The 13,332-nt window shown below is 51.8% G+C and overlaps 1 protein-coding gene across 4 annotated transcripts in view; it reads right to left on the bottom strand.

The window, feature by feature from the left end:
• IGDCC4 (immunoglobulin superfamily DCC subclass member 4) overlaps positions 1-13,332 on the bottom strand; it is a 232,508-nt gene that overhangs the window by 39,974 nt on the left and 179,202 nt on the right. For all 4 annotated transcript variants that reach the window (XM_075896896.2, XM_075896895.2, XM_006129178.5 and 1 more), the window contains 4 exons: positions 6,769-6,876; positions 5,192-5,375; positions 3,791-3,918; positions 2,038-2,208 (listed from right to left, as the gene is read on the bottom strand). In XM_075896896.2, the coding sequence (XP_075753011.2) occupies positions 2,038-2,208; positions 3,791-3,918; positions 5,192-5,375; positions 6,769-6,876 (591 nt within the window). The remainder of the gene's footprint in view (positions 1-2,037; positions 2,209-3,790; positions 3,919-5,191; positions 5,376-6,768; positions 6,877-13,332) is intronic.

Below are 13,332 nucleotides of genomic sequence, written 5' to 3' on the forward strand. Positions count from 1 at the left end.
ATTTTCTCGTGGAACCCTTATTTGGGGTTCCGTGGAACACCATTTGGGAAACACAGTTCTAGTCTCACGTTTCTGTTCCCCGTGGAAGTGCTCAACAACTGCAGCCAAGTCACCCCGCAACCTGCCTGGGACGCTAAACTGACTGAGCTACATGTGTCTCTCGCTGAAAGGCAGGTTTCCCCCTTTACGTCCTTTACTCACTCTCGTGGCTCAGCTCTGAACCCAGAGCCGTCCTTGCCAAGATGCAGAAGACTCAGTTGTGTAGGGCACCTGAAATTTTGGGGCAGCACTGGGTCTTTGTGTCCACCCACCTGCCTCTTCCTAGCCCTGTTCTGAGGCTCTACCTCCTCCAGAGAGGATCTGGCTAACTTAAAAGCGAAGACGCCTGCCAGAGCTATTAGCAGAACATCAAACCTGTGAAAGAGCCAGTCTAGGTGTAATGAAGGCATTTAACAGGCATTTGCCAACCCCAGGTATATGCTGTCAGTTTCCTAATGTACTGTGTTAGTCGACAGGACCTGAGTTTAAAATCTGTTTTAAAAATAGGTCATTAGCGTGTTGCTGAAGATCATAAAATCACATCTTTGAAAAACTGTCATCTGCTATGGGCTGCCATCGGACATAGGGCCACCAGTTTAACAGCACTGCGCAGGGCCCTTTAAATCCTAAGGACAGCCCTGGCCGAACCCTCTCCATTTATCAGTATCCCTCCTTGGGCATCCAAGGACGGCATTAGGCCTTTTGGCCACAGTGGTCAGCTGACTATCCAACAGCTGATTGGCACAGTGTTGTTGGGGTCCATGCCCAGGGCTCCTGGGCATTAGGGTAATCCACAGCAATAGTAATACAGACATACGTCCCTGCTGCCCAGACTCGTGCCCCCCAGCTGGTAAGCAGACCCCCAGTCTTTGTTCCTAGCTATCTACCTTAGCGTTGGGCCGTGCTAAATGCAGATTGATTGTCTGCATCCAGCTTATCAAGCAATCCAGATCGCTCTCTCCCGGACCTATCCTCTTCCTTACTTACCCCTCCCGCACGCTCTGGGTCGTCTCTCCCCCTCCTCAGTAGCGGTTCTTTTCTTCCAGGTCACGGACACACAGAGTAAGGCTGAGAACCGATCCCACTAGAAATACCCCCGCTGGAAGCGGATTCCCCACTGGAGTTACACCCGGAGACCCAGCTGTAGGTTAGGCAGGCTGTAACCCGTGCAGTGTGCGCCCTGTTGATGTCGTACCCGCCCAGCTTATTGAAAAGTGCGGTCCCTCTTCAGGCCAGTGAGTGAACGAACCGCAAGAAACGAGCAGGGGGGCTCTTAACTTTTCACTGCCCTTTGCATGGAGCAGACCCGCCGACCTGTGTCACTGGCAGGAGCTTCACCCCCCGCCAGCGGCTTTGCCCCAGCACTGTTCGCGGTCAGTGAAAACTGATACACCCGGGCGCGACCTTGTTTGGCGGGGGGCTTTCTGGATGATCTCAGGAAGCCGAAGTGCTCACAGCCTCTAGCTCGCAGAGCCTCGCTTCTGAGCAGCTGCGAACGTGCCCGACCCTGCCGCTTTCGTCGCCTCTCTTATCTCTGAGCCACAGCCCAGGCGCTCTGTCAATGGAAATTTCCGCGCGCAGTGGGCTCTTGTTTCTCCGCAGTTCCGATCCGGAGAGCACTCGAGCCTGGCTAAAGAGGCGGCTGGCAAGCGAAGCCAGCTCTCTCTCAACCCATCTCCTCTCCCACAAGAGTCTCTTCTCAGTGCTCATGCTTCGCTCTCCGTGGCGGGGCTCCCTTGCGGCTGGTATTTCTAATTCACCTGCAGCTTAGCTCAGCCTTGTCTGACGTTATCTGCCCGCCAGCTCATTAGATGTCTCTGGACAGCAGACACACGACCCCGCTCCTCCGATAGAAAGCAGACAGGGGAGGGCAAAGGGGGGATTTTGAACTGACATTTAATAGGATTGGCACATGTGCCCACCTGGGATCAAAGTCAACGCACCTCTGCTGTGGACAGGACCCAACGGACACACTCCTGAGCTACGCCGGGGGCTCACCTTCTTTCCTCAGCAGCGTCCACATGTCGTCGGGCTGCGTGTCGTTCGCATTGTACAGGATGACGTACTCCACGATGATGCCGTTGGGCTCGACCGGGGGACACCAGTGCACCTGTACGGCGTACGGGTTGATTGGATGCAGCCTGAGGTCAGAGGGGGGTGTCGACGGCCCTGAAGAGGGAGAAAGGGCGTGCCGATAGCAAAAGGGGGAACGGTGACAACGCCGCTCCTTGGGCCACCCCTCCAAGTTGGTACCCCAGAAGCAGGCATGTGCCAACGCTGCCTTTGCCGACGGGAGCTGGGCGGCCGGATGTGACCTGCACGTGCCAGGGAGACACGGACCTACTTTGGTGGATGCGAATGGTGCCCAAACAGGGCTGCTCACTGTTCGCTTCGGAGTGAATGGAAGGGCTTGCTCTCGGCAGCACAAACAAGAGGTGGAGGAGGTTGGCTGTCTCGCCCAGCGAGCAAAGGCACAGCAGGAAAACGCGGGTGCAGCAGCACAGCTCAGTAACAGATACTGGATAAAAAATATGCGGATACCTTTCTCATCCTCTGCACCCCATGCATCCTTCTGGATTTGAATTTCCCCTCCCATCAAGCTCTCCTGGCACCACAGCTGGCTTAGGAATGCTAGCTGGGGAGGCCACCCTGGCGGTAAACTCATTCCCAAAGCAGCCTCTGGAGGTAGCTACTGGACAAGAAAGGCTGTCCCTGGGCTTCCTGGAACTAGCAGTGCTTCTCAGGGCATGTCTACACTAGGAAACTAGTTCGAAATTACTTAAATCGACTTAACTCCCGATTTAACAAAATCGAACTAGCGTGTCCACACTACAGGGAAGCCTCGAAATGAGTTCGAGGCAGGTTCCATTAATGTGGACGCGCTACCTCGACATAGAGCCCCAGGAAGCACTGGGAAGTAATTCGTTCGAATGACTCTGGGGAGTTGTTATTTCGAAATAGCAGCACCAGAGTGACCAGACCGCCGCTGTTTTGTAATAACTATTTTAAAATTAGCACTATTCCCCGAGGAAAACAGGGGTACAGATTTCAAAATAACTGGCTCCTTATTGCAAAACAACAGGCTTGGGAGTGTGGACGCTCCACTTCTTAATTCGACCTACAAGGGATTATTTCAAAAGAAAAGCCCTAGTGTAGGCCAGAGCCAAGGGAGCTCAGCCGCTGGCAGCCTTAGGGTGGAGCAGGAGGTCTGAACGCCTGCCACGGTCTCTACCCCATCATGCTGGGCTCAGCTACTCTCTTTTTGACATTGGTCGGCATTCACCACATTAGCCCATCGCTCCAAGCTGCCCTCGGGCAGCTCAATTTCTCACTAGAAGCCGGATTCCTCTGGGGGGAACCTTGCCCCCAAATAAAAGAAAACCCAAATCTGCACTAAGCACGTTTGCCCTGATTCGTATCAGTCGCTCCTCTTGAGTTCTGATTCTTTTCTCCTGGGCTCACCATGCCCAGTGGCAGCCTCTCTTTCTTGTGCTTTGGAATGGCTCACGTGTTTTCAAACACCTCTAAGCAGAAGAGGACCAAGGGGCGACAAGTGACAGGGAAGAGGACACCCGAGCCTTTCACTGCACACGTACGCTCCATCTGCCCCCTGAGTGCACCGTGGGAACAAAAGAATTGGCAGCTGAGAACAGTCATTAGAGAGGCCACTGGCAGGCAAAGCACATGGGGTGGGACTGGCCTTCTCCATGAGTCTGGGGATCTATTTTTTCCCAATTACGGCGGTACGTACGGTCAGGCAGGGTGAAACTCTCCACCACGCTGCTGAACGGCCCGTCAATCCCAACTCCGTTCGACTGGACTGCAAACTCATACTTGGTGTAGGGTTTCAAGCCGCTGATGAGAATCCCTTCATCAGAACTGCCAAGGCACACAGACACAAGGAGCAGATTAAAACAGGCCGGGGCGGCCCATCGCCAGCTGCCTCCGCAGCTTGCCCGGAACCCACAACAGCAATGGAGCGGATCCAAGCAGGAGTGCTCCCATCTCTCACGAGCCTATCACAAGTCTCACAACCTTTCCGATGTTTCTTAAAGCCCAAGCTCCAGGAGTCATGGGATTATGTGAGACTCAGCCTCCATTCACAAAAATAGAACATTTCTAGTCTTTGTGGTTATTCTTTTATGTACGGATTGTTGCAGAGAAAAATTTGGACAACGTGAACCCACAAAAGCATCGAAACTTGGAAGGTAAATCTACAAGACACCAAAAATACACGCGCACATGTGTGCGCGCGCGCACACACACACACACACACACACACACACACACACACACACACACACACACACACACACACACACACACACACACACACCAGGATTTTTAAAGCAAAGCTCCATTTTGGAGAAACCTGGCATTACCACAGATGGCTTTATCCTTAATATAAAAACATGGGAATTACAAATCCCAGCAGGCAACCTGGTCCCTGTAAATAAAGATGAAAAACGTGTTTTCTCCTAAGCCCACACTATGGCTGTGTCTACATTGGCACCCCTTTCCGGAAAAGGGAAGCTAATGAGACCAGTCGGAATTGCAAATGCCCCGGGGGATTTAAATATCCCCCGCGGCATTTGCATTTACATGGCTGCCGCTTTTTTCCGGCTCGGGGTTAAGCCGGAGAAAAGCGCCAGTCTAGACGCGATTTTCCGGAAAATAAACCCTTTTCCGGAAGATCCCTTATTCCTACTTTCAAGCGTAGGAATAAGGGATCTTTCGGAAAAGGGTTTATTTTCCGGAAAATCGCGTCTAGACTGGCGCTTTTCTCCGGCTTAACCCCGAGCCGAAAAATAGCGGCAGCCATGTAAATGCAAATGCCGCGGGGGATATTTAAATCCCCCGCGGATTTGCAATTCCGAAGTGTCTCATTAGCATCCCTTTTCTGGAAAGGGGTGCCAATGTAGACACAGCCTATGTGTTTCAGATATGGATGGTTCTCCCGGAGCCACTTTTTGCCTGACTCAGAAATTAAGTGAACAGACACAAATCAGAGACATGTGCATCCTGGACACAAAAGGCACAGGGTCTACTAATGCCCCAAGCTCCAAGGTTCCCTTGCATTTCTCCTGCATGCCTCTTTGCTTTCCAACAGGGCAGCCGTTGTCTGTCTTGGCCTATTGTGCGACACTCTTACCTTGTGTAATAAGTGACGAGAGAGGCATTTTTCAGCCCCCAAGGGCTGAAACGCACGGTGTAATTGACAATCTTGACAGTTGTGAAGTCTGGTTTCTTCCATCTGAGCCAAATTGAGGTTGAACTGTTGGACTCTGCATAGACATGGGCTGGGGGCAGTGGGGGGCCCTTCTGAACTGGCGGGTCTATGGTACAGAAAGAAGAAAGAAATACCCAAGTATCAGAGGCATGGGAGACAAATATTCATGCTGATGAATCAAGAGGAAGAGGGGCCCAGTGGTTAGAGCACTAGCCTGGGACATGGGAGAAATTCTCTGTTCCGCCACAGGCTTCCTTTGTGACCTCGGGCAAGTCACTTCGTTACCTTCTACCTCAGTTTCCCATCTGTGTAATGGGGATAACAGCCCTGCCTGTCAGCGGTGTGGGAGAAATCCACTAAAGGTTGTCAGGTGATCAGATAAAATAGTGTTGGGCCACACAATCATCATGAATAGACACACAAGATGCTTTGGGGATTGCAAGAATAGCCTAATTTCACCACGAAGGGAAAGAAATAATAAGAACGCAAGAATGACCACACTGGGTCAGACCAAAGGTCCATCTAGCCCTGTATCCTGTCTTCTGACAGTGGTCAATCCCAGGTGCTCCAGAGGGAGGGAACACAACAGCTAATCCACACATGATCCCTCTCCTGTCACCCATTTCCAGACAAACAAACTGGTGCATGTCTGTATTATTATGTATCTGTATTATCCTAATGCCCAAGAGCCCTAGTCTTGAACCAGGACAACACGGTGCTAGGCGCTGTACAAATGAGACCACCAAATTTGTAGTTTTGGCACATTTAGAAACAAATTTGTATTACACTTCAAAAACTCGGCCTGGTAGCTGCATTTGATTTATGTGTTGCAGGACAACAGCCACGAGAGGCCCCACCGTGCTAGGGTGAGGTACCAACATTGAATTCGAAAAAGTTCCTCCCCAAAGAGCTTAAACTCTAAACAGACAAAGGGCAGGAGCAGAGAGAGAGGCCCAAGGAGCAGGATTAAAGGGCCTGCTACAACAGATTGGTGTCAGACCTGGGAATAGAACCCAGGTCCCCAGAGGGCCACTCCTGGGCCTATGCTGCCAGCTGGACCTTCCCTGCACAATGGGTGGAACCTAGAGCTAGCTTGCATTTCCAGCACAGCTCCCCCCGAGTTTCTGGGAAAGGGCTACAGGGGCAGGAGAGGGACCCGAAGGGATGCAGACCATCTAAGTGCAGTGGCAACCAATTGTAGTAACACAGAGGGGAGACATTCCCTGCTCTAAGATGCTTTACTCTGAATAATTAAGGTTGATCCCATAACATGCTGAACTCTCCAGCTGCCACCCAAGAAACAATTTTTGGTGGCTCTGAGAGTTTGGAAAGCCCCCTTACTTCTCAATGGGGAATGAGCACGTTGCACACCAGGGCTAGAGCCGTCTCTTGGTCTGCCTCCGTTTCTGTGTCCTGTTCGCGCCATCAGAACCAGGGGCAGAGCAGAAGAGAGCTGGACATGCGGGCAGAAGGTTGCGAGTCATGGGGATATTTCTTACCTACGGCCGTCACGGGTGCCTTTTCTGTTTTGCCCTTCCATACAGCTGCATAGCCGTCTTCGTGCTTATTGAACGCCACCAGCTTCACCTCATAAAGTCTCCCGGGGGCTGGAAAAAATAACAAGGTTTTGGGCTGCAAACATCGCTTTTTGGAATAAATACGCCGCAGAAGTTAATCTTCGGCCAGGCATCTCCACAGAGCGGCCCTGGTTTACCGCCATTCGGTTCAGTTACCAGCTAAGTCGATAGGATACACACACCCGACACCGTGTTATTGTCCCCTTGCTACTGATGGAGAAGCCAAGGCCAAGAGAGGCAAAGGGACTAGCTCAGGGTCACAGGCCGAGTCAGTGGCAAAGCCGGTAGGGTAAGAACACGCGATTTCCTGCCCCCAAGCCCATGTGCCTGCCTCGCTTACTGAAAGGAGCATCATGTTGCCTTAACGTTTCATCATGACCTGTAGGGATGTTAGACAGCGATTAACTGAATAGTCATGTAACTGGACAAAACAGTAGCAGTGACACGACTATTCAATAGTCCCCAGGAGCGGGCCCCACAGCCAGTGCGCTCCCAGCCCCACTCCCGGGGAGCCACCCTGCACTGCCGCCTCTGTATCAGAGCCAGAAGCCTCTATCTGCGGGGGGCCCTAGCTCCCCAGGTACAGAGGCTGCACCAGCATCACACAGAGCTGTCTCTGAGCCTGGGCCCGCTGCGGACAGAGGCTGCTCTGCAGCAGTCTTCCCTGTCCCCCCTCCCCAAGAGGAATGTGAGGAGAGCTGGCTTAAAAGCTGGCTCCCCATGTGTATCGGCTCCTCCGTCTCCCCCACCTCGCACAGCTGCCTCTGATATAGAGGCAACAATGGGGTGGGGGGAAGGGGAAAGCGGCTCGTGGCAGCTGATAGGCACAGGGAGCTAGCTTGAAAGCCGGCTTCCCACGTGGACTGGCTCCTGCCTGCTCCCCTCATCCTCTGAGGCGCTGCCTCTCTATCAGAGGCAGCAGCACTGGGGTGGGGGAGGGGCTGACACCTCCACAGACCCAGTGCTTGTGAAGAGCTGGCTTAAAAGCTGGTCCCCCCCCCCCCCCCACCCACACACACACTTTCTGCCTCTCATGCGGAGGCAAGGGAGGGGGGGAGTGCGTGTAGTCGATAAGATTAACCGATTAGCCCAGGCGTATCGGTTAATCGTGTACTCAACTACATGTTGACATCCCTAATGACCTGCCCCCACAGTGCAAGAGGACTGTGTTTAAGAGGACCTGGAGTTGACAGGGGAGCTAGGAATGATCTGCAAGCACTGGAGTTGGATTATCCTGAGAAAACCAGGAGAATCCTGGGAAAACCTGGATGGGTGATAGGTGCCCAGTGGCTTCTCCAAAGCTAGGTGAAACATTCACACTCTGGTCCAGCTACTCTACCCAGGAATTTAGAGCCTGGTCCTCAGATTATTTGCTTAGATAACACACTAACGAGCTTCTAAGAAATCTCTTAGCTCTTACTAACTTTGCATCCCTGCAAGACTGACCTCCAGCGGAACAGGGGCGTGTTTATTTCTCTCTCCCACACGCACACACGGGCGTGTAACAAAGCTGACCGCTCAAAGCATGCAAAAGGGTTGCACTGAGTTGATCCTTTGAACTCAACCACACCCCCAAGAATCTACAAAACGCTGCGGGCCCCACTGCCCAACGGCCCTCTGATTATGGAGAGGGCCCCTAGCGTGGTGGCAGAACCTCCCTCTAAGCGATTCATGGTGTGACTGTGCCAGTCATCCACCCTCAGAGACAGCTCAGTTCATGAATCCCGATCGGAAGGACACACAGCCCCATGGGGGAACAACTAAACACATGGCTGCTGGATCCTGCAATTCCTCACACCCTGAAAATTTCTAGTGACGCCAACAAGAGTTTTTGGGACCAAAAGAAATGCGGGATCAGTCCCCACTTGTCTGACCTGCCGACCAAGATTCTTACACTCATAGAAACTCAGGGGTGCCCCCCGACCCACGGAGCCTCCATAGAGCCTCCAGCTGCTTTCATCAGGCAACTTGGGAAAGGAAACAGAGGGCCCCGTTTCAAGGGCAGCTCTTCCACTCACCCCAAACGGGGTTGCAGGTCTCCCAGCAGCATTAGCTGCGCGTTAGTCAGTCCTACAGCAGACACCAAACTTCGCTCGTGCAGTCCAAAAGGCTGCTGCAAAAGCTCGCCTGCTCTTTCTTCCCGTCTTTCACAAAGGAGAACTCTCGCCTGCCATGTTGGGGGACATTTTAGCCGAGATGTTTATTCAAGGAAACTACTTAAAAGATTCAAAGTTTTGAAATAGAGAGAAACTGGCAATTCTCTCTCTGGGCATCTAGTCCCTTGTCCTGAAATGCATTGAAAGCAGCCCACTGTCTCTTTGGTTCCCCCGGCTGCATTTAGTTGATGAAGTTTGTTAATTAGGGATATGCTTATTCATTTCCTGCCCCCACGGCTCACCGGCTCCTTCGCCGTGCCAACGTAAGCAGCACAAAGCCTGTCTCATTGATGCCAATTTTATTATTACTGCTCCAATTATGCTCCCTGGGCCTGTTGGTGCCAATTACCCAACGAGTGCTCGGAAGGCGGCCCCGGCTTCACAATGCGTGTTCACGTTCGGAATCTAAAAACAGGTCAGCCGCATTTTTCTTGCTGAAAGGCTTTCCCAAAGCAAACACCCTTTTGTCTCCTCCAGAAGCCGCCTGGGTGTTGCGCTACGATGAAAACAGACTGCTTGACCTGCATTCATGCCTCCGTGGAGCAAAGGAGAGCCACTCAAATTCACCGAGGCAAGGGCTATCGTTGGTGGACTGTGCCGTCACCAGGTTCCCAGGCTCAGTGCAACGTAACTGATCCGTGGCCTGGCTCAGCTTCACTCTGGGCCCTGTTTCTTCAGCTGCACGAAAGCGTCAGAGGGAAATGAGTCTGGTTCGGGTGCGGGAGAGTCAGGGCAAAAGACGCTGGTGACCGTAGCGGACAGCCTGCCTTGGGAGAAACAGCATGAAGACGGGCTGGAAAGGCCAGGCCTCACTCTGCCCACATGCTGTTCACAGAGGAACTTTTTCCTTCCAAACCTCATTGCCAACATTTTACAGTGATGAGAGTCAGGCTCCTAAATCCCCCATTTAGGCACTCAAATCCATGGCTCATTTCCAGACATGAAGTATCCAGCGGATCCCATGGACACCAGAAGTTGCCACCGGGGGCTCAGTACTGATACAGGAATTGCTAGACTGGACCAGATCTGAGGTCCATTTCGCCCAGTCGGGGACAGTGGCCAATGCCATATGCTTCAGCAAGGGGCAGGAAACCCCACAGCCAGCCGAAGTGGGACAATCTGCCCCCATCTCGCTAACAGAGACTACGAAATGTCAGGTTTCCCACTGCAACTTTTCTACCGGGGCGGCCGATCTAACGTTAGAGATTCCTAGCATCAATCTGTGCCACTTACGCCAGCTAGCAGGTGAGATTTGAACCTGTGACCTTGGCACACGAACCCAGATAATTTCCACGGCACAACCAAGCAACCGCACTCCTGAAAACCAGGCCACGTGGGCTGGCTTTGCGCTCCTGTTTCTTATCATCTAGGCCCAGAAGGTCCGGGTCTGAAAGCGAACAGACTTGAACTTTTATCAGCCTGCTAAGAGGTGCCAGCAAAGCTAGCAGGCAGAGTGAAAACCGACAGGTTTTGCTGCATCCCCTCATGTATGTGTATGCCTATATTAAACAGACCCAGAATAAGCCAGGCTAGAGCCCTACAAAACTGCAGATATCCGCTTTATAGGTGCGGGTATCCACAGCTGCAGATATGGATGCAGATATCCGCGGCTCATTTTTGCGGCTGTGGATACAAATTTTGTATCTAGAACCCTGCAAATGTGCAGATATCCGCTTTATATCCGGATGGACGTAGATATCTGAGTATCGGTTTTTTGGATGCAGATGCGGATACCAATTTTGTAGCCCGGCAAGGCTCTGTTGTAGACTGTATCATTTCAAATACGGGGTCTGGATAAATATTTCCAATGCACGAATATATATTGTGGCATTCATTTTTTAAAGGCTTGTTTGGGTGTTGCTTCTCCCACTCTGGCTCAGGCCCAGAGGTACCTGGTACCACCCCAAAGTGTGATACCACTCGCCAGCTGTCAGAGTGTGGGGGAATCACTCAGCCCTACACCCCCATCTACCAGCCAGCAGGAAGAACAGAAGATTTATTTGCTGACAGGGGCACAGAGTAGCACAGACTTGTTGTTACAGGAACCGTCAGTACAATCCATCTTGAGGACAGGGGGACCCAGACCCCTGGCTCTGGCCCTTGCACGGCCCCCCAACCCAGCTAGACTCCCTTCTCCCTAAGCCAGCCGAAAAACTGAACTCACACACCCAGCAACTGGTCTCAGCCCTCTAGGCAGCCCCACCCACTCCTCTGTCCTGTTTCCTGGGCCCAAGGTGTTATCTGCTGTCACCTGGTCCTCAGGACATGAGAGACTGAACATACTTCCACAGTGAGTCCTGCTCAGCCTTCCCCTCCTCATCCAGATAATGTTGCAGTGCCCAGGGAAACTGAGGCAGGCACACACACACACAGAGTTACTACAGAACACCACAGCCCTTCAACACAACAAAGCAAACAGAGCGAATATAAAAGAGTGAATACAAGGATTTCATTAATGCATACAGTCCCCATTATATCACACCAGCCATTAACATCAATGACAGAATCAGGACCTCAATGATCCCTCTAATTTTTTTCCATCCAGGCGCAGAATAAATTTTGTTACATGCACCAAGGCATGTGCTGATGTGCACCGCTACCAGAAACACACGCTGCGGGCGCTCTGCTAATCAACTGGGTGGCATTTTCTCCTGCCCAAGTGCTCAGCTTGGAGGGAACACTGGCCCTCGGTGTTTATTTTTCTCCTAAATCATGGCCGTGGCTGTTGCATTGTTAGTGGTGGTGATTAATTGCTAGTGTCAGAGCTAGGATGTCCACTGAGAGTTGCTGGTGCTCAGCACGTCTCAGGGTTAAGCCCAGAATGACAGACGTGGGTTGATTACAATGGCCTGTTTCCAATTCCTGTACGATGACTTTCCCAACTCTGTTCCCTTTTTAATACGTTGCAGTTCCTTATCATCCCACCCCTCATCTCAACTGTATCGCAACGGCAATAACCTCACCACATGCCCACGGTCCACGTCGTGCACTCCTGACTCGCACATATAACCTCGCCGAAAGCTACGCCTGCTCGTGCGAGCGGGCACGCCCCAGTGCGTGGGCTGCACAGCCCAGCCCTAAACGAGCAAGCTCCTGCTTCAAAGGGGATGGATTTTCACACTCCTGCCTTCTCGGCATGCTCTAGGCGCTTCTATTCCTTCCCTTCTCCAGGCATCCAGGAGCACGTCATTCCAAAGAAAAGGGAAAGAGGAAACCCCCCTGGCAGAAATTTCAGCCTCCTCGTGGAGTTACGCTAGTTAATCCACAGCAGCCCAGGCATAAGGAAACCATCCAGAGAGGACTGTTGTTCATCCGTAATTACTTCCCTACATTCGGGCAAGTGATGTTCTGAGCATTTGGAACCAATTCACACCATCCTCGCAGGGTTGATGTACAGATGTGGGCTTCCTCAGTGCAGTAATTCCAGACCTAAATTCTTCAGCACGACATGTAACTGTTAACACCGTCTCAATGCTCCGAGGAGACCCAGCTGTACTGCCATTCTGGAGGGGAAGTTTATTTCGTGGTGACACAAGTCAGCCTCTCCGGTGCTGTATTCAGACTGTTAAACCATCCACTCGCGATGCTAGGTGTGTACATCACACACCGGCTGCTGTTTGAACTGCTGGCCTTTGGCAACAAAGCAAAATGCTGGATTATATGGGGCTAGATCAGTGGTTTCCAACCTTTTCCAGCTGGGGACCCATTGTGACAATTCAGGAAGGCTTGGTGACCCAAGGCAATTCAAAAACGGGGGGAGGGGGGGAGGGCCACCTGGGGAGACACTTGGCAACCCTTTTGAAATGTAATGGTGACCCACATTTGGGTCGCGACCCATAGCTTGGGAAACCCTGGGCTAGATCCTTAGCTCCTGAAAACCAGCACAACTGTGTTGACTTCAAGGGAATAACGTTGATTTTATATCAGCCGAAGTTCACACCCATAGAGCCCATATACTGTAAGTCTGAGTCTAGTAATTAACCAACTACTTACAGGATGTGACAACCACACAGAGAGGTGGTTGGAGGGAGCAGAGGACGGAAACAGACGAAGGAAGAGAGTCCTGTTTCCAGAGTACATGTGGCGTGTCTGATTTCTTATCAGTTGCTTAATTAACTAATTAGGATAATCAGATGCGATACAAATAGTCTGTTGTTATAAATGGTTACAAGCATCTTGTTAGCTAAAGTTTAGCTAAAGATCTAATTGCAGCTGATCCCAGACTCATTCTCTGACCGGCCAACTCTGAAGCTTTTTGCATCTGTAAAACGGGGGAAATAATACGAGAGAGGGGTGGGTGAGGGTTAATTCAGGGTTGTATTTTAATCAG

Source organism: Pelodiscus sinensis, chromosome 14 (genome assembly GCF_052426305.1).
Source record: "Pelodiscus sinensis isolate ZL-2025 chromosome 14, ASM5242630v1, whole genome shotgun sequence".
Lineage (NCBI taxonomy): Eukaryota > Metazoa > Chordata > Testudines > Trionychidae > Pelodiscus > Pelodiscus sinensis.